This window comes from Gallus gallus, chromosome 1 (assembly GCF_016699485.2).
Source record: "Gallus gallus isolate bGalGal1 chromosome 1, bGalGal1.mat.broiler.GRCg7b, whole genome shotgun sequence".
NCBI classification, from domain to species: Eukaryota; Metazoa; Chordata; class Aves; order Galliformes; family Phasianidae; genus Gallus; species Gallus gallus.
The window spans coordinates 157,707,196-157,729,365 of NC_052532.1; the positions used below are offsets into that span (position 1 = coordinate 157,707,196).

The 22,170-nt window shown below is 35.2% G+C and overlaps 1 protein-coding gene across 2 annotated transcripts in view; it reads left to right on the forward strand.

Annotated features, from left to right (window-relative positions):
* Positions 1-22,170, forward strand: part of KLHL1 (kelch like family member 1) — a 220,507-nt gene that overhangs the window by 52,729 nt on the left and 145,608 nt on the right. For both annotated transcript variants that reach the window (XM_416994.7, XM_040654991.2), the window contains exon 2: positions 18,147-18,329. In XM_416994.7, the coding sequence (XP_416994.2) occupies positions 18,147-18,329 (183 nt within the window). The remainder of the gene's footprint in view (positions 1-18,146; positions 18,330-22,170) is intronic.

Below are 22,170 nucleotides of genomic sequence, written 5' to 3' on the forward strand. Positions count from 1 at the left end.
GCAAGTTTTGTGATGTAAATTTGTCCCGGGGTCTGAGCATAACAGAAGAAACTGCATAGTCCAGGGATACTTCCTTAAGAGGGAAAAGCACCATGCTTTGGAGCAAGACCATTTTAGCACAAGGAGTGCCAGTCTGAGAACAGCAAAATGAGAGTGCTTTGCCATTCTCATCTATGCCCAAAATGGTTGTGACATACTACTACATTTACTACTACGGATTAAGCTATTGCAGTTTATTATATTTGATTACCTACATGAGATTGTTTGCAGGGAAAAGTGCACTACCAGCTGGTTGCTTCTGGACTTAATTGTTTCTTTTTTTATTGACGAGTTGATCTTTTGGATTTATCACTTCATATGCTGGTGCCTCAGTTTCTCCACTACTAAAGTGTAGTTAATAATGACAGCATCCTTTTAAGACTAGTGATGCTGGATGCATAAAATATATTGAGACAATACTTGAGTTTAATGGGAAAATTAGGTTGATAAACTCCTTTTAAATTTGAAAAAGTAGGAAGATATAAAATGGAAAAGTAAATTAGTAAAAAGGGTTCTATGTGCTACAGTGGTGTAAGTTTCACTGTTTTGGTTTCAAGTTTAAGAAACTCAAACACATTTATGATTTATCCTAAACGATTCACATATTAAAATACATTATTTGGAGTTACATGGTCTTTTTATTTTTTCACTTAGAGGTGAGCAAAAATGCCTAAGACATTAAACCCCATCTAGATTTTGCTGTGGTTAGTTTCTTATCTGATCTTGGCAGAAATGACATACAGTGTATCACATGTATCTTGTGAGAACTAACCATACAATTGATAACAGCATTTTGGACTGTACCAGTATAAGCAGCTAATGCAGTTCACAGAGCAATTAGCTCAGAATGTTCTGTGCATCCTTGAAAGTTTTTGCTTTCCTTTCAAAGCATGCTTACAAATAAATACTCAATTTAGAGATCACAAAGCCATTATCTTATCTGACAGTTACAGTCATAATTATTTTATAAAATGCATACAAATAGGTGAACTTGGCAATTAATCATTTGAAGCTTCACAGATAATCACCAGCCTTACAGATTTCCTCCTGCATGTGTATTGCAGCACTGCTCAGCAATAGATCTATTAACAGCACTAGACACAATTTTACTTCCTTTCCTTCTTTTTGTCTTTCCTTTTGATAATCTTTTGTCTAAAATTTAAATTTCCATTTAACAGAATTATGTTCAACATTAACACACACAAAACAACAAAACAAAACAAAACCACAATCCGATACATAAAAACTTTGGTTAAGTAAGTTGTACAAATGGTTCATACATAAAAGCTTTGGGTAACTGAACTGTATAAATGAGCTAACATCTGAGTGTGTTTATATGTTTGTGTGGGTGTCTATATGCATATATGCAGATATGTACATATAAATGATGACATGCATATCAAATATACAATATGTGTTATATACACACATATGATGATAATGATAAATTGGTTACACTTTTTCTTCATTAAGAAGAATCATGGAATCATAGATTCTATCTATGATTCTATGAATCGCTCAGGTTGGAAAAGACCTTAAAGATCATCGAGTCCAACCATGACCTAACCAAACTACCCTAACAACCCTCTGCTAAATCATGTCCCTGAGCACCACATCCAAATGGTTTTTAAACACATCCAGGGATGGTGACTCAGCCACCTCCCTGGGGAGCCTATTCCAGTGCTTAACAACCCTTTCTGTAAAGAAACTTCATTATGAAGAAATCTGGCTTGGCCTAGTGATTAATTCATTTGTTCATAAGGGAGAAGCATTCTAATTTGGTCCTTTTTCCGCTAATAGCTGTTGATATATTTTTGCAGTAACATTTTGATACTTACTACATTAGTAGTCTATGAACTGAGGATAGAAATGAAGTTCGACCATTCACTCTTCTTTTTTTCCTTTTTTTTTTTTTTTTTACTCTCTCCCCATCTACAGCAAAGGCAAGCAGCTTTATTAATCAATAGGTAACATACTTTATTCTACAGGCTAGTCAATAACCTGATAATTAAAGCCCCTCTGTGGTGTGTATAATGAGATCTTTATCTCAGCATATAGAGACACTGTTAAGCATATGTGCACATATTTCACTGGTTGATTTTTTTCCCCATTGAGTTACTAAGCATTAGGTTATGTGATGAAAGCTCATCTGCCCAGCTATGAAAGAACACAGACAGACAACAGGGAAGCAGAAAAAAGCCAAATAATACTCTACATCAGCAGTTCCCAGGCCCATCACAGGAGCTGCTGCACATCAAAATCCTATCTGTACAAGCCTCACACTTTGAAGATATAGTCACCTATTTGTTCAGAGTTAGGATATCTTTTCATAAGTTTTCTTCATCCCCAATTTAACTGCCTTGGTTATAGTTTGTTTTACTTGTTATACAAATAATTCTTTGTTATATGAAAAATAAACACTTCTAGCAGCAGATTAAAAAATATACTTCTTATTTTTTTCTAATTTTCAATAAATATAATTACAGTAGAGTACGTCCAAAAATGTAGTGTACATTGATAGCTTCCCATCTAATTTTCATGTTGATCCATTTACTACGGTTGCATTACAACACAGTCAAAACATTTTCCTTCCAAGAGTTTTCAACTCAGTTATCATTATCTTACCTTTAATTAGCTGACTTTTTGTAGACAGACAACCTTTTACTGATTTTAATTGGTCAGGATTTTTTTTTTGTGAAAGCTACATTATTAATTCAAGTCCTTTTAAACACTGGGATTTCTTGTAACACAGCTTGCCAATTATTTAATCAAGGTTTGCAGATAAAGTCATGAAATAATACATTAGTCGTGTGCAAAACCCACATTAATCTTACAGTAAAAAAATAATCTCTTTGCCTTCCTTTCAACAACAAAAGCTCCACTTGTTTCCTATATTTGCTTTCTTTGTGGTAAGAATTATTGCCTTTCAGTCTAAAATTTTAAACATAGTTTAGTACTGTAATGAAACTATCAATAAATGGAACAATATTGAGTTAGAATATGCAGATGAAAAGCAGTTAACTGAAAGTGTTTGAGCATTAAAGTAGATTTGTGGTATGTGATTTGTAACATAAGAATAACATGAAAGATTTACACAATTGAGTTGATTGCTTAGTTTAAACTTAATCTGTTTTTCAGCAACATTGCAGTTACAATAGAATAAAGATTTTATTTCATGTGTAAAGGAGCGTTCTTGCTAAATATGCTGATGAATGATTTCCTGAATACTTTTATTGTCAGAAATGCTTGTGAAAATAGGCACTACATTCACTTTTCTTAATTTCTATTTTTCATCTGTTTTCTAAATGCCATCAGAAAAGGAGGAAAAGGCAGAACAAAACAAAAACAATAACAAAAAAAAACTTTTAGTCTTTTTATTTTATACAGTATGATAATATGCATACAGTTTTTTGTTATGTACTTGTGCATAGTCATAAATAATAAAAATACATCAAACACTTCATGGTAAAGATATTAGTATTTCCTTAAGGAAGTTAACCCAATTGTATTTGAAAACTAAGGAACATACTAATGAAGTGTTATTTAAGAAAATAAAATTTGACACTGAGACAGAATGTACCAAGTTCAAATATAACCATTGGAAGTTAGGATTTTTTTAGATGTCAGGCATCTTGATTGTGTTAAAGGAATGAATTCCTGCAGACAAGTTGACTCAAGTGCAAGCTTTGAGGAAGAAGTGAGACTTACAAACTGGATTGCTATTTATTTAGTTACTTTTCCCAACGTAACATATGCCTTTGAAATAAATTCTGATATCTTATCAGTGGTATTATTTTAAACAGACAAAGTGTTTTGCTAGGAGGACTAGGCAGGATTTTGCGGTTGAATGTTATGACTGAGAGATTTCATATCACTGAAAAATGCATGAATCTCTCTGACAGTGAAAATGTGATCACATCAAGCAGAATGGAGATGATTCAATGAAATATTATTTCTTGGAAATCTGTCTGTGGACTGTCAATATTATAGTACATATTTGACAAATGTCCAAATAAAACAGCTGAAAACCCCAGAAATTAGCATATGTGCACATGTTAATATTGTTAATTGAATACTTCATCACAACAAAGCTTGGCAGAAAGCAGGTGTAGTTCATTAATAAAAGTCAGTTACATATATGACTGTACTTAATTTCATGCTATATTAAAAATATATATATACATATGGTTATCCAACACACACTTCTTATTAGTTATTTTGTTATGGCCACATAGATAGTCTACTGGAAAGACATACAGATTTTCTGGATTCACTGATTTGTTTACTAATACCTCCTACTTTAGTTTCTAGGTATGAAAATGTGGTGGGAACTAACATAAGGTTTGTCATAATACACTAATTTGGAAATGAATTGTAATCTAGTATAAGTTAAAAGATATGGATGTGCTGCCTTAATATTTTATCAATAAAGGAAAATAAAAAGAGTCTAATTAGTCTCAATCAGAGTTTACTGATGTGGAAGTAATTAAGATTCTTGAATTTTCACTGAAAGTGGCAATCTTTTATTAAGAAACCATAAAGTAAATTCTTAATCAAGTAATTACCCCTAAAGTGCTGGAAAAAAAAAAAAAAAATCACTTGGTGTAAAGTGGCAGAAAATCTATCTACACTTTGGAATAAGAAGATTGAAGTAGATCTTTGAGTTCATTTTGTAGCACAGTTAATGAGACCCAAGGCATGCTTGTAGTTATGAGTTTATCTGTTCTATGTAAAAGTTGTTCAGGTTTGGAAAGAAATGCTAATGTTAAACCTCTCTCAGCCTGCCAATGTCTAGGGACCAGAGACAAATCTATAATATTGCCTAATTGTCACACTGCCCTGAAGAATGAGTACAGCAGTTTGAAGTATTCAAGTTCTAAAACCTTTTTATACAAGTTGCATTTTTAAGTGACAAGTAAATGAAATTAATTCTGTAGTTAAGGTCTCTGAAACTAAGCACTGTATAAACTACTACTCTTGGTCAGCAATTACACTGGTGAAAAATTGTCACATCTGTATCATTCTGGAAGGTAGGCTGTTAATTTTGGCATTAATGCCTTCTCTGTGTCTTTGAGCTGCCAAAAATATGGAAGCATTCAATCATGACTGGAAATGTCTTCTCAGCAAGACAATCTCAAACAAACAATTACATATGACGACAGATGATGCATGCAGTAGATAAGAACATCAGCTGGACTTCACAGGGGGTGCAAAGAAGAATAACAAAGGCTTCTATAGGTACATCAACTGGAAAAGGAAACTCTGGGAGGGCATAGCCTCCCTAGTGAGAAACACAGGGAGGTTAGAAAATGGACAAGGAGAAGGCTGAGATATTAAAAAAAAAAAAAAAGCCTCAGTCTTCACTAACGATTGATCAACACAGCCCTTGAGCGGATGGTTGGGAAGGTGGTAACTAGGGGAGCATTGGCTCTCCTGCTGTAAGCAAAGATCGGGTTCATGACAATGTGAGGAATGTCTATGGGTCCTGATGAGAAGCATCCCAGATTCCTGAGGGAATTGGCTGATGTAGTTGCCAAGCCACTCTCAATGGTATTTGAAAATCATTGTCCTGCCTAACCAACCCTTTTACTCTTTATGAAGGCGTAACGGCATTAGTGGACAAGGGCAGAGCCACTGATGGCATCTATCTGGACTTTAGTAAAGCCTTTGACACAGTCCCCCAAAACATCCTGTTCTCCACATTGGAAAGATGCAGATTTTACACGTGGACTGTATCATAAATGAGGAGCTGGTTACAAGAATGTATCGAGAGTGGTGGTCAGTGTCGAGATGGAGATCAGTGATGGGTGTTGTCCCTGACGGGTCAATACTGGGACGAGGGATCTTTGACATCTCCATCAGTGACATAGTCAGTGGGATTGAGAGGACCATCAGAAAATTTGTGGATGACAGCAAGCTGTGTGGTATGGTCAACATGTCTGAGGGACAGGTTGCCATCCAGAGAGACCGAGACAGGTGCAAGCAGTGGGTCTAGGTGAACCTCATGAGGTTCAGCAAAGCCAAGTGCAAGGTTTTTTGCCTGAATTGTGGCAGCCCCTGCTATCAGGAAAAGCTGGGGGATGTAAGGATAGAGAACAGCCCTGCCAGAAAGAACTTAGGGGTACTGGTGGATGACAAGCTGGACATCAGCCAGTAATATGCCCTCACAGCCCAAAAAGCCAACCCAGAAAGCCAAAAGAAGTGTGGCCAGCAGGTTGAGAGATGTGATCCTGCCTCTCTACTCTGTGCTGGTGAGACCTCACCTTGAGTAATGTGTCCAAATGCGGAGTCCTCAGAAAAAAAAAAAAAAAAAGAGATGTGAATCTGTTAGAACTTATTCAGAGAAAGGCCACAAAAATCATCCAAGGGATCGACCCCACATCCAAGGGGTCCTCCTGTGAGGACAGGCTGAGAGACCTGGGGCTGTTCAGCTTGGAGAAGAGAAGGCTTCAAGGTGACCTGATAGCATCCTTTCAGTATCTAAAAGGGGCTATAACATAGAAGGGGACAGGCTCTTTAGCAGGGTTTGTTGTGATAGGACAAGAAGAGATAATTTCAAAATAAAGGCGGGGAGATTTAGATTGGATGTAAGGAAGATGTTTTTTTATGATGAGCGGTGAGGCACTTGAACAGGTTGCCCAGAGAGGCGGTGAATGCCCTGTCCTTGGAGAAATTTAAGGTCAGGCTGGACCAGGCTCTGAGCAGCCTGATCTAGCTGAAGATGTCCCTGTTCATTCATTGCAGGGGAGTTGTACTAGATGACCTTTAAGGGTTCCATCCTACTCAAAAGCTTGTAATTCTGATATGAGCTATTTAAAGTGTTTCACAGTTTAAACTCTACTGGAGTCATTACTTATGCTTAGTTGTGTTTTGTTGTTTTTTTTTCTTTTCAGTGTTCTGTTTTTTTTTCCCCTTCCCCTTCCCTCCTGCTCCTTTCCCTTTCCTTTTCCTTTCCCTTCCTTTCCTTTCCTTTTTTATTTTTCATTTTTTTATTTTTTATTTTTTTTTAAGAATAACGGCAAGAACTCCAGTTAGATGCCATTTTTTTATTCCTCTTCACTTTCCACCTCACTGATCAATTTCTATATATGGACAAGTTGCCCGGTGGCAAAAATTAAAAGAAAAAAAAAGAGCAGCCTTAAATGATTGCTTATAGGTAGCCTGCAATAATGGAGCTGTCTGGGCTCTACACGAAACATGGCGAAGCCGGGAGTGAAATTAGGACTGGATTTGTTTCTCCTACGTACACATGGAGGTGAGTGTAGTTTTATAGTACCATTATGTCTGTAACTTGGGTAGATTTAAAGGGATTGGAGAAAAATCTTAGTCAAACTTTAATAAATCTCTTCTTCAAACACAGCTTACCAATGTTTTGTTCAGAAAATAATTTATATGTAGTTATGTCTATCTTGTATATGTAGAATATTGCTTTGTCATCAGAACTATGAGTTTCAAATTTGGAGTAGGAATTGAAAACACATTTGAAGCCAATATATACAAATAACTTCCATTTAAATTAATGTAGTCCAATTGAATTGAATAAATCCAAAAGCACCTCTAAAAAGACTATAGTACCTATTTTTTCGCATTATTTCTGATTTTTCTTCTAGTATGAGCCTTGAAAGCAGTTGTGAATTTCTTGTTTAGGAAAGACTGACAAATAAAAGATGGAGAAAGCAACATTTCCCATTTCTGACTCGTATAGCACTAATACATTCCTAGAACTTCACTTATCTAAGCAAGATTACCTTTTTTTTTTAATCAACCTTAAAATATAATTTTTCATTTAAATTAGATAATAGGTTTGCATTAATTTTTAGTTTATAAAACAAATTATTTACCGGTATACATTTTTTATTTTAATACGCTAAGCTGTTTGCTGTTGTAATGGCATTTTATGGAAAGAATGACAAATAAATTATAAATTAATGGTGTTTTTTTTTTTTTTTTTTCCCCTAATCTGGTGATTCAAATGCAGGCATTGGTACAGAGATTTTAAAGTAGCTTGATTAAAAATACATTTCCCTAATATTGATTTTCACCTTTCCAATGAATATTATATTGATCAAGAAAGATTAAATTAATAGCTCAGAATTCTCAAATGTGCTGTTATATTATATCATAGAATCATAGAATGGTTTGGGTTGGGACACACCTTTAAGATCATGCAGTTCCACCCCCCCGTGCTATAGGCAGGGATACCGCCCTCTAGACCAGGATGCTCACATTCCCTTCCATCCTGGCCCTGAGTGCTTCCAGGGAGGGGGCATTCACAACCTTACTGGGCAACCTGTTCCAGTCTCACCACTCCCACAGTAAAAAAAAAATATTTATTCTCTAAGGTGAACAGTAATTATGCCACTTGCTGCCCTGTGACTTTGTGTAACTGTAGCTACTACCATAGCTTTGGTTGGAGGTGCCGTATCTACAAGCGTGCAGTTGAAAGGCATGTATGTATCTACCTTTTGAATTCAGAGGCCTAGCCCATCACTCTTACTGCCTGTTTTCAGATCTAATAGTTGCTTTTGCAAATACTACGTTAAACCAAAACAATAGTAATAGCTACGTTTTTTTGTGCCAACATGCAAATATGAAAAATACATTAGACCTTTTTAAATTGAATACATTATGAAGATGCATTGAGCATGTACAGAGTTAGTAAACGTTAGTTGTTATAGAATATGAAGTCCTAAACTGCTTGTCAGTTCAGTTCCCACAGTTGAAGTAATCCTGCAGTGCAGAAGCTGAATTAGTCAAATTCATTTTAAAGAGATTCCACCATATTGTCAGTCACTGTTTTCAAGATTATCAAATAAATGTATTAACACTTCAAAACAGGGTTGCAAAATAGCATACACTTGATGCCTTTATTTCAGGTACATCTTTCCCACTGCTCTGCAGATGCAGGGATGCATGTTGGAACCATGAAATTTGTGAGCATCAGTGAAAGATGTGACACTGTACAGGTCTGTAAAGAATAGCAGAAAGAGACTGCTTCCTGCTACTGAGTGCAGGGCAAGCTCCCTGTTATGAAGCATCATTCACTGAACATGCTTAATAGTGGTGGGCTGGTTGTATGTGTGTATGTGCATGTGAGTGGATTTCCCTTTTGACCAAAGGCTGTACTTAACTAGAATTTCGAACTGGGATTTTTGAGGATTAAGCTTCCCATGGTCTTTGACATGATGACCATGGCAGTCATAGGGTTATTAAGTTTTCCAACTCTCTGCACATAACATAGTTGCACTTTGAAATTTTACTGAAATATATGCTAAATGCAATAGTAATACAATTCAGGCTTATTCTTTTCTCTGCCACTTCCATCATTCACATCTATAATTTCTATTTGCATTATGTACCTATGTCATAAATTAAATACTAGAAGAAAATGTCTCAATTAAAAAAAAAAAAAAATCTGCTTCCTTGTATTTCTGTGTCCTTGTGCAGGCTAATTTATTTAGTTTATCCATATAGATATAATAGTTAATATGTGACACTAATGTAATGTCATAATTCTATTAAATGTTGCATAATATAAGTGATCCATTCAGAAAATAGAGCACTCTTGTAAGGAAGGAAGTAAAAGCAATTTTAAAGGAATCAGCTGGAACGTGCTTTGCACTTTTTTTTCCTTTTTTTTTCTTTCTTTTTTTTTTTTTTCACCTGCTCACTGTAGACCATTTCACTAGGAAATCTGGGGCTGATTTAGAATCTAAAGCTTAATTATTCCTAGAGCAGTTACGGGACTAACATAGAAGAGTGATACTCTATTGCTGGTATTGTATCAGTTTTATTAAGTTGCAATTGTCAGAGAATTACACACCACTAACAAATTTACAAGCAGAGCTGCCTGAAAGATATGGGAGCTTCCTCTGCATAGAGTATTAGAGGAGTCTCATGAATATTTGTTGCTTCAACACATTCTGAATGTACAATCTTAAGTGCCTTTATTTGTAAGATTCTAATTTTGTGGTGAAATATGTGTATAAATGATGGGTGGTAATAAAACTGCAAGTTATTTTATGTGCATAGCTTCTGAATTAAAATATTACCTGATGTCATTTCCTTGTCATACCTGTCAGAAACTATCTTTTCTATTTGCAGTGGTTTGGCAGTGCATAAGCTAAAGTCAGTTCAAAATCCTACTGTTTTATCCTTGTATTTCATGTATCTGCATAGTATTAATTTAATGAGTAATATTTTAATATTCATTTCATATTAATGTTTAATATTCATTATTTCAATAACAAAGTTATAAATTCATGTTAATACAATACAGTTGCATGTAACATAACATTTTTATGATTTGAAATAATGAAACTGTCAGTGAATTTTGTTTTGTTCAGACAGCAGAAGTTGGTAGGGCTCTGTTATCAGTTTGTCACTTTCAATTATTAGCCCTTCACATTGGTTATTTTCTATATTGACTTTCTTGACTAAAAATCACACTTAGTGAAACTCAGAGTGTTACTCATAACTGATTCTGAATAATGACAAAAAAACCCAAAAGTAGAATTAAAGCATAAAGATTATTTTTTTAAGAACTGTTCTAAAACGCTTAGCAGAATTTCTTATTAAATAAACATTAATTTTAATATAGCTCTGTTTTATCTGTAAACCAACTTTCTATCCATCCAATTATCATTTCTTAAAAAAACGTACTTTCAATTACTAACAGCCTTACTGGAAGTTTATCTTTTACTGTGAGAGGCAGATTCAGCACCAGGCACATGACCTGAGTCTTTTTGTAGACTTGGAAGGACAATCTTGCTCAGATTTTTGTCCTCTGCAAGGGGTACTAAGACTGTGAGTTCATCTTCAGGCTTCGACTCAGTCTATTTTTTTTTAAGCTTAATTCTAAAGTGCAAACGCATTTGACAGTTACTACCATAAGTGTTAGCACTGGAGAATAAGAGACATACTTCAACAGGAGAACTGTTTGGGTATACTATGTATGAGCAGTCTAAGAAAATAAAAAAGATTCAGTGCAGATCATCATCTGCAGTAAGCCATCGTAATTACTTGGCTCCAAGGAAAGTGTGACAGTCTGTGCTTTGTGTCTTCCTGAGTTTGTGTCGTTGCTAGTGCTGCTCAGCTGATGCTCAGTGATACAAAAGAAAATGCCATAAATTTGTTGAGCTGTTAAGAAATCACCTGTCTCTCGTTTCCTCTCATTTCATGCATCTGTTTTTTGGTTTTCTTTCTGCACCTGTCTCCTTATTGGTACTTCTAAGCCAGAGGAATGAATGTTTCACATCTGCAAGAAGATAGGACAATACATCTCCATCCTGTCATGTTTAACTGCTCAGGGAAGCAGTATCAGGCTCCTTTCCAACATTCCTTACCATTTGTCCAGATTTCCCAGTTAGTAATTTTTACAGTTGAGACAAAGTTTTTCCTCATCCAATTTACATCTGTCTGATGGCTTCAGCTGCCATGAACAGCCGCCTCGTGAACTTCTGTTATTTACTACTTTCATTAATGGTTTGGATCAATTAAAGTAGAAAAATATTTTTAAAGACTCCAAGTAATTAATTATAACAAAGAAAAAAATAAATAAATAAACATTGGATGTGTATTAAGAACAATGGTTTATTATTTTAGAAGTGGGAGAACTTCAACTTTTTAAGTAGAGTTTAAGTTGAAATTGCAGTTTTGAATTTCTGGGTCCTAATAATCTTTTCAATTCAACTTTTCCTTCATAGAATTGTGGAACCAAATGTTCTAGAAAATATTTAACCAAAGCATTAAAAAAGTTTTATGATGAGAATTCTGTAATCACAATGAAAATGGTGTCTCTCTATCATATTACCAGTTGGGTAATTACAGCATGACTGCACTGTGAATGCATTATGAATGCTTGAGTCTCACATATTAGGATTCCTTGTTTTATGTGTTTGTCATAAGAGGATTAGAAGACCATAAATCAACAAATAACTTTTTTTTTGTTGTTCTTTTTTATTTACTTGCTTATTTATTTGACATAATGGGAAGCAAGGAGTCTGGCAAATAGAAGGTATTTTATCTGTGCAGTAATACAGATTTGTTTATCATTCTTACTTCGAGTCAAAATCTTCATTAACTGAAAAAGAATAGTGAAAGATTGCAATGATTTTTGGTGGGACTGGGAGAATTATGTCTGAAGAATCATTAGCCTTACTTTTAGTGTGAGGCTAAGCTGATTTCTTGGAGTGGGAATTCTGTCTGCTTCTCTTATAAGGAAAGAGAGGAGAGGAGAAGAGAGAGGACAGGAGCCCGTGTTGGACAGGAGGTCTGAAGGAACTGCTGCCCTTGTGCTCTGTGCTGCAGCAGTCTGCTTCTGAAGGTTGATCCTGGTGGTAGGGAGCTGTGTTGGAGCGGTCCTTGAAGAGCTGCAGCCTGTGGGAAGCCCGTGTAGGACCAGTCTGGGAAGGATGGCACCCTATGGCAGGGATGTCATGTGGAGCAGAAGCAGAGTGACTATGAAACAGTGGCAGAGATGAAGTGCAATGGGCCAGTCAGAGTCCACATTCCTTGTTTTGCTGCACCACCTGGGAGAAGAAAGTAGGAGAGGGTGGATGGAGAAAAGGCATTTAGTTTGCTTCTAGTCTAACTGCTCTAGTCTCTTAGTAATTGGCAATAAATTAATCTCACTATTCTGAGACTGTTTTGCCCATAAAGGTAACAGGTGAGCAATCTCTCTGTCCTATTTTTATTATTTTTTTTGTCTCCCTTTCTCTCCCTGTTCTTCTGAAGAAGGGAAGTGAGACATAGATGTGATGGAATTGAGCTACCTACCACAGTGAAACTACCACAATTAGTAACTTGGTAAAACTGCAGTCTGAACAAACTCTTCTAAGCCTACTTCTAATTTTTATATTTTTCCTGTCATGTACTAAGCAAAAACATATATGTTTTTTCTCCATGGAAATGGTTTCAGTGTAGCACAGTGATCCCTTTTTATTGTCCTTATTCTTAAAAAGTGCTGCTCAGACAACTTGTTTGAGGTCATAACGATAAACTGGTAACCAGTATTTTGTGTACTGAGGCTTGTAATACTCCTAAGATTAACTCACCAGCAGTGGGTTAATACATATTTTTGCTATGATTGATTTTTTTTTCTTCTGGTGTCCAAAGAATAATTTGCATTACCAGTAGTTTGATCTCCAAATTACATCTACAAGGAAACAATGTTATCTCCAGAATGGCAAACCTGTCATCTGCAATGACTGTCTAAAAATATTTTTTTGCATAGATAGGGAAACTGAGACAGCAATAATGCATCTCTGAACTGAAATGGTACAAATAGTCCTATTTGATGTTCTGATTATTTTTTTTTATCTGACACTTCTATTCAGTATTGTCTTTTATAAAATAAATTTTTACTAATCTCCTGTAACTCCAGGCAGAACCCTGTTGCAGATATAATTCCTGTCAGTGGAGTAAAAAGTATGCCTCCTGATTAAAAAAAAAAAGAAAAAAAAAAAAAAAAAAGAGTTTAAAACTTTCTGTTGCTATAAGAAAATGGTTTGAAAGACTTAAAATACTAAACTTTATCTTCTGCATTTTTGCAAGTAATCGCTAATTAAATCATGACTTTTGACAGTCTATCTCATTTTGTTAAGTACAATTCCACAATTTATACGTGGGCTGCTCCAAAAGTAGTACCTCCTGTTTTATTTTATTGGTCCACAATGTCAGAGGTAGACGGTGGTGGTATGGCAGTACAGACTGAACCTTCCCATCAATATTCCATTACATTTGATTGCCATGGGACAGACAGCAGCAGAAGGGCGTCCCTACAAAATGGCATCAGACATAGAATTGGAGATGAAAAAAAGGTGTATCACTGCACTCCTCCATTCAGATAAAAGTGGCACCCACTGACATTTGTCAAACTATTTCTTTTCTGAAAACATCATGGCATGCTGAAATCTGAAAATTAGTCTGTGTAAAGTTGCTGGGGTGGATTTTTGTTCCTTTCCATTTTATTTGGTAATCATTCTGGTTTGCCATTTCCTAAAGAATCACTTCAGATTACTGATCACTTACAGTGTTGATAATTTTTTTGACCCTTTTATTTTTTATTTTAATCTTGTCATACTCAGTAGCATGGTCATAAATGTGTGGAAGTTTTCATTTTCTTATTTCTGTATTGTTCACTAAATTGTTTAAACATAGAAAGTGCTCTAAACTAGGCATGTTTTGTGTTCGTAATTTTAAAATGAAAGTTTGAGATTCCCACAGTAAGTTCAGGTTTTGAACATATGTACTAAGAAAGATTATGGGAAAAGACTATCTTAAGTCTTTTATGTTCTTGTTCTATAGAATAGGCCCTCCCATCCATCCTGAGGTACAAAAGTGCTAAAAACTGTTTTGAAAAATCAGGGGCTCTTCAGATAAATTTATGTTGGATTTCCTGCAGAATGCAGTAAAAAACTTCTCACTGAATTGTTCAGAGTGCCTGAACAAATACAATATAGACAAACAGAAGATGTTACTTTTATATCACTAATTGGTCTTAAGTTCATACTTTTCATGAACTGATACAAAACAAGTGTTCTTTGCTCTCTGAAGCTCTTTAACAATTCTTATATTAACAAACTGCTGACTGAATTTAAAGTATTGATTATGCAGACAGAGCACGTATAATGAATAAGAGGTAGCTTCTCAAAGAGGATCAGTAGCAGATTTTTTTATCTGGGCTTTCTTAGAAAATAAATAAAAGATTAACTTACTTCCATCTACTAAGTTTGTTAATTTTCAAGATAGTAATTTAAAATGTTCTGTGCCTTTGGAGCTTGTTTTGGAGTAGCTATTTAATGACTCGTTAAGTGGAAGATAGACTGATGTGTTTGAGGGTGGAAAATGTTGTTTATAATTACCAAGCAGAAAAGAGGGCAAAATGTGTGGCAAACTCACTGTAGCTATTCAAAGACAAAAAAGACTAAGTTCATTTCAGCCCAACCAACCCAACCAGCTTTCAGCCCAACCATAGCACTATCATAAAAACACACATCTGTTTTTCTGACCTTAAAAGTGCAGCATGTTTTGAAAAGCCAGGAAAAGGCAGGATTAGTATCTTATCTGTTCAATTATAAGCTGACTTACAACAAGTTCTGATTTAATAAACAGTGTGAAACAATTCAGGCCTGTTCATTCCTGTTACTTTCATTTCTCAGAATTGTTGATGTTGTAACTTCCATATTTCCTGGAGGAAGGATAGAAACATGTCTATTTAACCCTACCAAACTCATTTATTAGACACTGATTTCTTTACTGTGAATTACTTGTCATTCTAATTATTCAGCAATAAAACTGAAGAAGTATGCACAGGGCCACAATAAACCTCAGGGAAAATAATTGAAAGAAAATGTTGAAATCTTTTCCCGTTACCCATACTAATGAGCTTAGCTCCATCATCACAGTTTTTCATGAAAGTATTTGTTGATCATCCATGATGTGAAAGTAAAGTTGGATGTCTGTTCAATGTGGTTGGCAGTCCAGATAGAATGTAAGCAGATGATATCACTCGTGGAAATATGACATTTATTTTAAAGTTTAGAGGGAGCTTCTAAGAGCTGTATTGCATGGGCTATTTGAACATGTAATAAGATGAATACAACAGATTTAAGGAAATGTCCTTTTCTGAATCACCAGTTCATAACTGTTTCTTTTAAGTATGGTTAATAAAGTTTTTCCAGTTCAATTTCTTACATAATCTCAGTTTGTATCTAGTATAAACCACACAATCGTCATGTATATGGTAACCTTAACAAAATACAAATTGCAATATTGATTAATTAAAAACAGATGTTGATTTCTCAGAGTCCAGTTTAATTCTACGTAGGTGACATAAATGTGGGTAATAGTTTTGAAAGGTAATGTTCTAGTACATGCATATGGCACAGATCAGAAGGTGAGATAGAAATTGGGGTGAAATGGGTCTGTGTAAGATCATTTACAGGCCATCTTGGCAGGTTTCTAACTACTTTAAAGGAATGTTGTGATGTGTAGCTATTTCCTATGTCAGAAGGATGGACCAATCTTTCCTCATCTCCCCTGTGTTTCTACATACAGGAGAGTGCACAGGATACCTTTGGACAAAAAAGAACGCAAAAATAAATCACTGATATATATCAAAAGGAAATACTGTTTTAAAATTATATTATAGTCTATCAAAAGTCAATAAAAATGTTAAAATATATATTTTTAAATAACTGTGTATCATTTTAACAACTGTTTTTTTAATTACTGTTATGCACTTTTCAAATGTTTCCAGCACCAGAAGTGTGGGTTGCATTATATTAATGTCTATTAATATTATTTCTTAGTACGTGGTACCCAATTAATGCAATATTTTATAATGAAACTGCTATGTTATTAGTGTAAATCATCAAAATTACTTACTCTATCTTGAATATTTTCCTTTCAATGGAATATGTAGATAATGAGATTGGTTTGAATTAAAAGTGGTAATATAATTTAATTTGATAGACTAAAGTACGTCAGTGGTATATGGGCTGGTTTTGTCTGGTTCTGTGACTAGTGGGGCAGAGGGATCCATGAACCCATGTCCTGGGAAAAGGGGAAAGGGCAGGGAGGTGGGCCTAAAAACAGAACAGTGGCAGCAATCTTAGGAGGAAAGTTAATAAGATATTGGAATGCAAGATAACACAATATAATACAATATAACTGGAATTGAGGGTAATAAATCAAATAAAATGAGAGAGAGAGTGCCCAAAAACTGAAGGCCTTACTCTAATGCTGAAGGTGACATGACTAGGGAGCATGCGCACTGCTAAGACAAGCAGAAAGGGAAAAAGGGGTGTCTCGTGATCTGTGAACAGTTTTCTCTTTCCCTCTTAATGGAAAATGGAAATGCAAAGTCCTCTGGGCTGTGTAGTCCTTCTGAGAACCAGGTACCTGGAAAATTGGCAGGCCATAGGATTGAGGCATTAACTCTTTAAGTCCCAGTGCTTTACATGCTGTTATGATGTGGAAAACCGATAACAAAAATCATAAAACGAAGACATTTTCCTTTCAGTGGAATATGTAGATAATGAGATTGGTTTGAATTAAAATTGGTAATATAATTTAATTTGATGCACTGACATATGTCCTGCGGTACTCTGGTGGTCTTCTACTGATTATGTAACTTGTTTTATATATTTCTAGTTGAAGAAAAGATGTAATCATCATCATCTGTGAAACCCTCCATTTTCTGTTCATTATATTTTTTTGTAAAAAATGCTTGTTTCATGAATTGTTTTGAACTGCATATTTCTTCAAAGGCTGGTGCTTATGGACAGATTTTCTTATATTCAGTAACGGTCCGAATCAAAAGTGCTGAACTAAATGATATAAAACTAAGAAAATTGGACTATATCTTGAAGAAAAAATGCATTTTTCTCCTATTTCCTTTCTATTTTTCAGTTTACGAATTGTAGACATCATCATCTTTGTAGGCTAAATTTACTTTCCATTAGTGAGCCTTTTGGTTAAAAAGTATGCCTGCAATTTATCAGTGTGGAAATATTCCCAATTTATTATAAAGTAAGTCAACTGGAGTTTTAATTTTCTTCCCAAGTTGATGTAAAATGAATGTGAATTTGAAGATATGAGCTAGAGCAGGCACTCTTAGTGTCAGTGAAAAAACAGAGTTGCTTTTTCCATTCTTTTGTTTTGTGAAGTCATGTTAAAGATTAAACAGAAAAATAGGTAATCTGTTTAATTCTGTAGAATAATTTTGTTCTAAAGTACTACAAATAAGAAAGCAGTCATGTTTTGATAATGAAGACCTCGCTGTACTGTCATCCTTAACAATAATATACTGAACTTCTATTTGTTGTCTTTATTTATGTTTTAATAACTTTATTATAGAGGAAAGAAATACACTATTCCTATGCTCATGTAAAACAAAAACAGAAAACAAACAAACAAACAAACAAACAAAGCCCTCACATATTTCAGTGTTAGAAGCCTTGTAACTTGTCCGTTCTTGTATTTCTGGTGATGAAAATTTTGAAGGATGCAATAATTGCACTTATCTGCTTCCAGAAGTTTGAGATGGCATCTAGGCAACTGGTCATGCCTTGCCAACATGGAACTTCTTTTGTGGTTTACAGGCTGTCAGCAGTCAGCCATCCCTTATCCCCTCACTGCGACATAGATTCAAGTACCTCTGAGGAATTCTACCAGGCTGTTCACCATGCTGAGCAAACCTTCAGAAAAATGGAGAGCTACCTGAAGCAACAGCAGCTCTGCGATGTTATCCTGATTGCTGGGAATCGCAAGATACCTGCTCACAGGTAGGATGTAAACATATTATATTACAACTACATCAAATTGGGATCTACTTACTTCATGGAATAGGATTTTCTGTGACTCCTTACACCTGCTTCCCTCTTGCCTCCCAGCACGAGTGTAAATGACTGTCGTAGATGCTATTTGAAGGTTCAGTCTTTGAAGGTATTATACAGGATCTCCCAAACACAGTCAGATAATAATACTGAATACCTCTTCTCTGAATCAACTTCTCTTGAATGGTTCCTTTGAATGAACTGAAAAATGGCTTAATAACTTACAATAAGTATAAAAATTAATTTCAGTAAGTATAAAAAAGTATAGTTATCATTTTCAACATTCTGTAAGATGACCTAGTATTAAAGCAGCCAGCATGTATGAAACTATGCTTGATTTTGGACTGTAACTAGTGCTTAAAATAGTTATGTCACCTGAGATTTTGGTCTTTGCTATAGCCTTTGACTTTGTACATACAGTGAAAATCCACTCCAAGAGTTTAGATTAAAATACACAGAATGCTTTTGAATTTCCAGATTAGAGAGCAAGTATTTTTGCATTTAAACTTTATGTAAGGCTACAGTCTAAGGGTGACCTCTTCCTTGCTTGTGCTCTGGTTTCTCTCCTGAGATAGTAAATGTTCATTAAAGTATTTAAATAAACTGAGTAATTAAAATAAATGAGAAAATAACACAAATAACAGATTGATCTTGGTAGCTTGTAGCACATGTGAAGAAGAGTCCTCATAGATTCAGATTAGTAGATGTAATAAATGTAGAAATCTGTCTCCTTTCAGCATTTATCATTCTTAAGGCTTTGTTTCTGTTCTCTTACCTTGCCCTGATTTGCTCAGATTTCTAGATGCCAGAAAAGTTCCCAGTAATTTCTACCCACTGAGCTAGCAACTGGCTCTGCTTGTGTTCCAGGCTTTTAGTCACTCTTAAAACTATTACGCACCTTATGCCTTATGCACCCCTGACAGTTGTCATCTGATGCTGTTTTCATCTAAAACAGTAAGGTCTCTTCTTTAGTAATGTAAAGTAAAGAGACAATTATATTAAATTTCAATATTTATGTTAATTGGCATTTATGGTATTCCAAGAAGAAGAAAACACAAGGGATAAAGACCTAAGGCCTTCCAGTCTGTGTCCAACTTTAAGAGACCAGCTCTGAAAGTAATGTATCCTATTTTATGATGTCCTGTGACATCAGAGGTGGATGGTGGTGACATGGCAGTGGAGGGTGAACCTTCCCACTAGTATTCTATCATGTTTTGTTGCTGTGTGACAGATGGCAGCAGAGGGGTAGTCTGACAAAATGGCATCTGACATGGAAGTGTGTATAATCCAAAGGTGTGTCACTGAATTCCTCCATAGAGAAAAAATGGCACCCACTGACATGCACTGATGCTTGCTGAACACTGACGGAGACCAGAGTATGTGGGCACAGTGAGGTATTGGGTGGTGCATTTCAGCATTTGCTGACAGCGACCGTGAGTCACCTCCACTAGTGCACATATGTATGGGCATGGCATGCAGGCTCTTGTTCATCGCTGGGAAAAATGCATAGCTGATGGTGGTGACTATGTTGAAAACTAGTGTTTTGTAGCAAAGAACATGATCTGTCTGATAGTGTTACTGTATTCTTTGTACCTGTTGTAGTTTCCATGGAAACAAATAGGAGGCATTACATACATTCCTGAACATTTCTGAATAAACAAAATTTTGTAGAAATAATGATAAATTGGTTGTTCCTCTCTGACAGGCTCCTGGTCTATTTTTGCTTTTCACGTTTTCCAGCACTGATGAGGTAAAAAATAAATGCAGTGCCTGAATCTACACTCTTAAATTGTTAGGAAAACATACTTACTAGATACATAGAAATATTATTAGTGCTTTGCCTTGTTGAATATAGATTACTTAAAATACACCACTATTTTTTTAGCAGTATGTTTTTTGCCATTTTTAATTATTTTGGTAGAGTGCATGGTTTGTAGAAAAGGAGACAGAGCAAACTGCAATAAATACATTTTTAATTAATTTAGTTCACTCTTCCCACTATTTTTAAGACAGTTGTACATGTTTGTATTCCTACCTGTCAGTAGTAAATTTAATTTCACCTTTGTCATTTCAATTCTGCAGCATATCTAAGTCCTTCTGGAGTTGGGCAAATATTTTAGTAAGGAGAGGACTGATCATGAAATAATAAGCAGAATCATATTTAGATTTTCTAATAAACCTTTAGACAACTTTCCATTGATCTACTCCTCTGCACTCTGCAGTAAAAAGACCAGGTATCAAAAAATTGGTCAAAGAACTTTTGAATTATGTATAATTGAAAAGATTTTGTTCTTATTAAATTGGAATTTTGTCCAACAAGAAAAAAATGAAGAGAAGGGTTTTCTGAATTTTCTTTTCATTTTCTAGTGCTTTTTTTTTTTTTTTTTTTTTTTTTTTTATTTTTATTTAGATAGTTGTGGCTGGACAAGCACAGAAAATGGCTTTCTGCTTGCTTTTAGCTTGGCTGTTGTAATCCTAAAATATAATTTAATTTGGAAGAGACCTTGGAAGAGTCAGATGCAACAGCCTCTGTTCAAAGCAGGCTGAAGTCCAAAGTTAGATTAGCCTCCTGAGGGTCATTAAATATTGGCACTTACAAAGGTTCCTCTCTTGGCAGCCTCTTCTGGTCTCTGATTATCCTCACTGTCTTTAGTGATCCAGCATGTTTTTATGAAGTTTTTATGAATGAGTTTTTGTGAAGATTTGCTTCGTGCTCTCTTTGATCAGAAAAACAAGACTGTAGTTACATCTTGGGATAGATGGAAGTTACATTTTTTTCCAGTTTCTAGAAACATCTCACAGTTGTCATGGTCTAACGAAGATAAGAGAGAGTCTTCTCTGTGACATTGCTGAGCTTCCTTAAGCCATTCCTCTTTGAATATATTCTCTCTGGTCCCATGGACTCTTCTGATTTATTTATACTGCTCTATAAGTACTTCTTCCTCTTCTGTCAAGGATACTTTGTACCCCATAGATCTTGCCACTAGGCACAGGATCATGGAAGTCCTGAAAGCATGAAGAAAACAGCAACAACAACAACAACAAAAAGACTGAACCTAGGAAAGTTTTAAGTAGTGCAGCCTTTTCTGAGTCCTTTGTTGCTGCTCTGTTGAGCAAAAAAATTTCCCAATCTTTCTTTTACTGACAATATAATTAAAGAAATTCTTTCTCCCTTCATATCCCTTGTTAACTCTCATCTGCACCTGATCGTTTTCTTGAATAATTCTGTTTCTGTGTCTTGGGGCTGTGTCTCTGTATTTCTCCCAGGATGTGCATCCCTGCTGAAACCTTCTGTGTACTTCTTCCTTTTGAGCTCAACCAGGAATCACTTCTGACAACTGGGATTGTAACTTCCCATTTTACTAACTGCAATCAGGATTTGTTCTCTTAAACTCTGTCATCTTATGGTCACTGCAGCTATGTTTGACATCAGTAAGTATCACAGGTCCAGCACTGTTTTCCCCCAGATTATTCAGAAACAGAACCAACAAAGTGCCTCCTCTAGTTAATGTTTTACACAAAGTAGGATAGACATTATTGATACTGTATGCCTGTAATCCTGCTTGCAGGATTATCAGTATTTATGGAGTTTATATATTCAGTAATATAACTTGGAACATTTCCTGTGCAAAGTTTATAAAATCTTATCCTGGATAAAGCAAACTCTTATCAATAAAAATCCACCTAAAACTATTCTATTTGAGGTAAATTAAAACATATTACAAACCATATTTTATAATGAAGATTGTGATCTGCAATCTGTAATCTCTGTCATTTCCAGTTTCCTTCT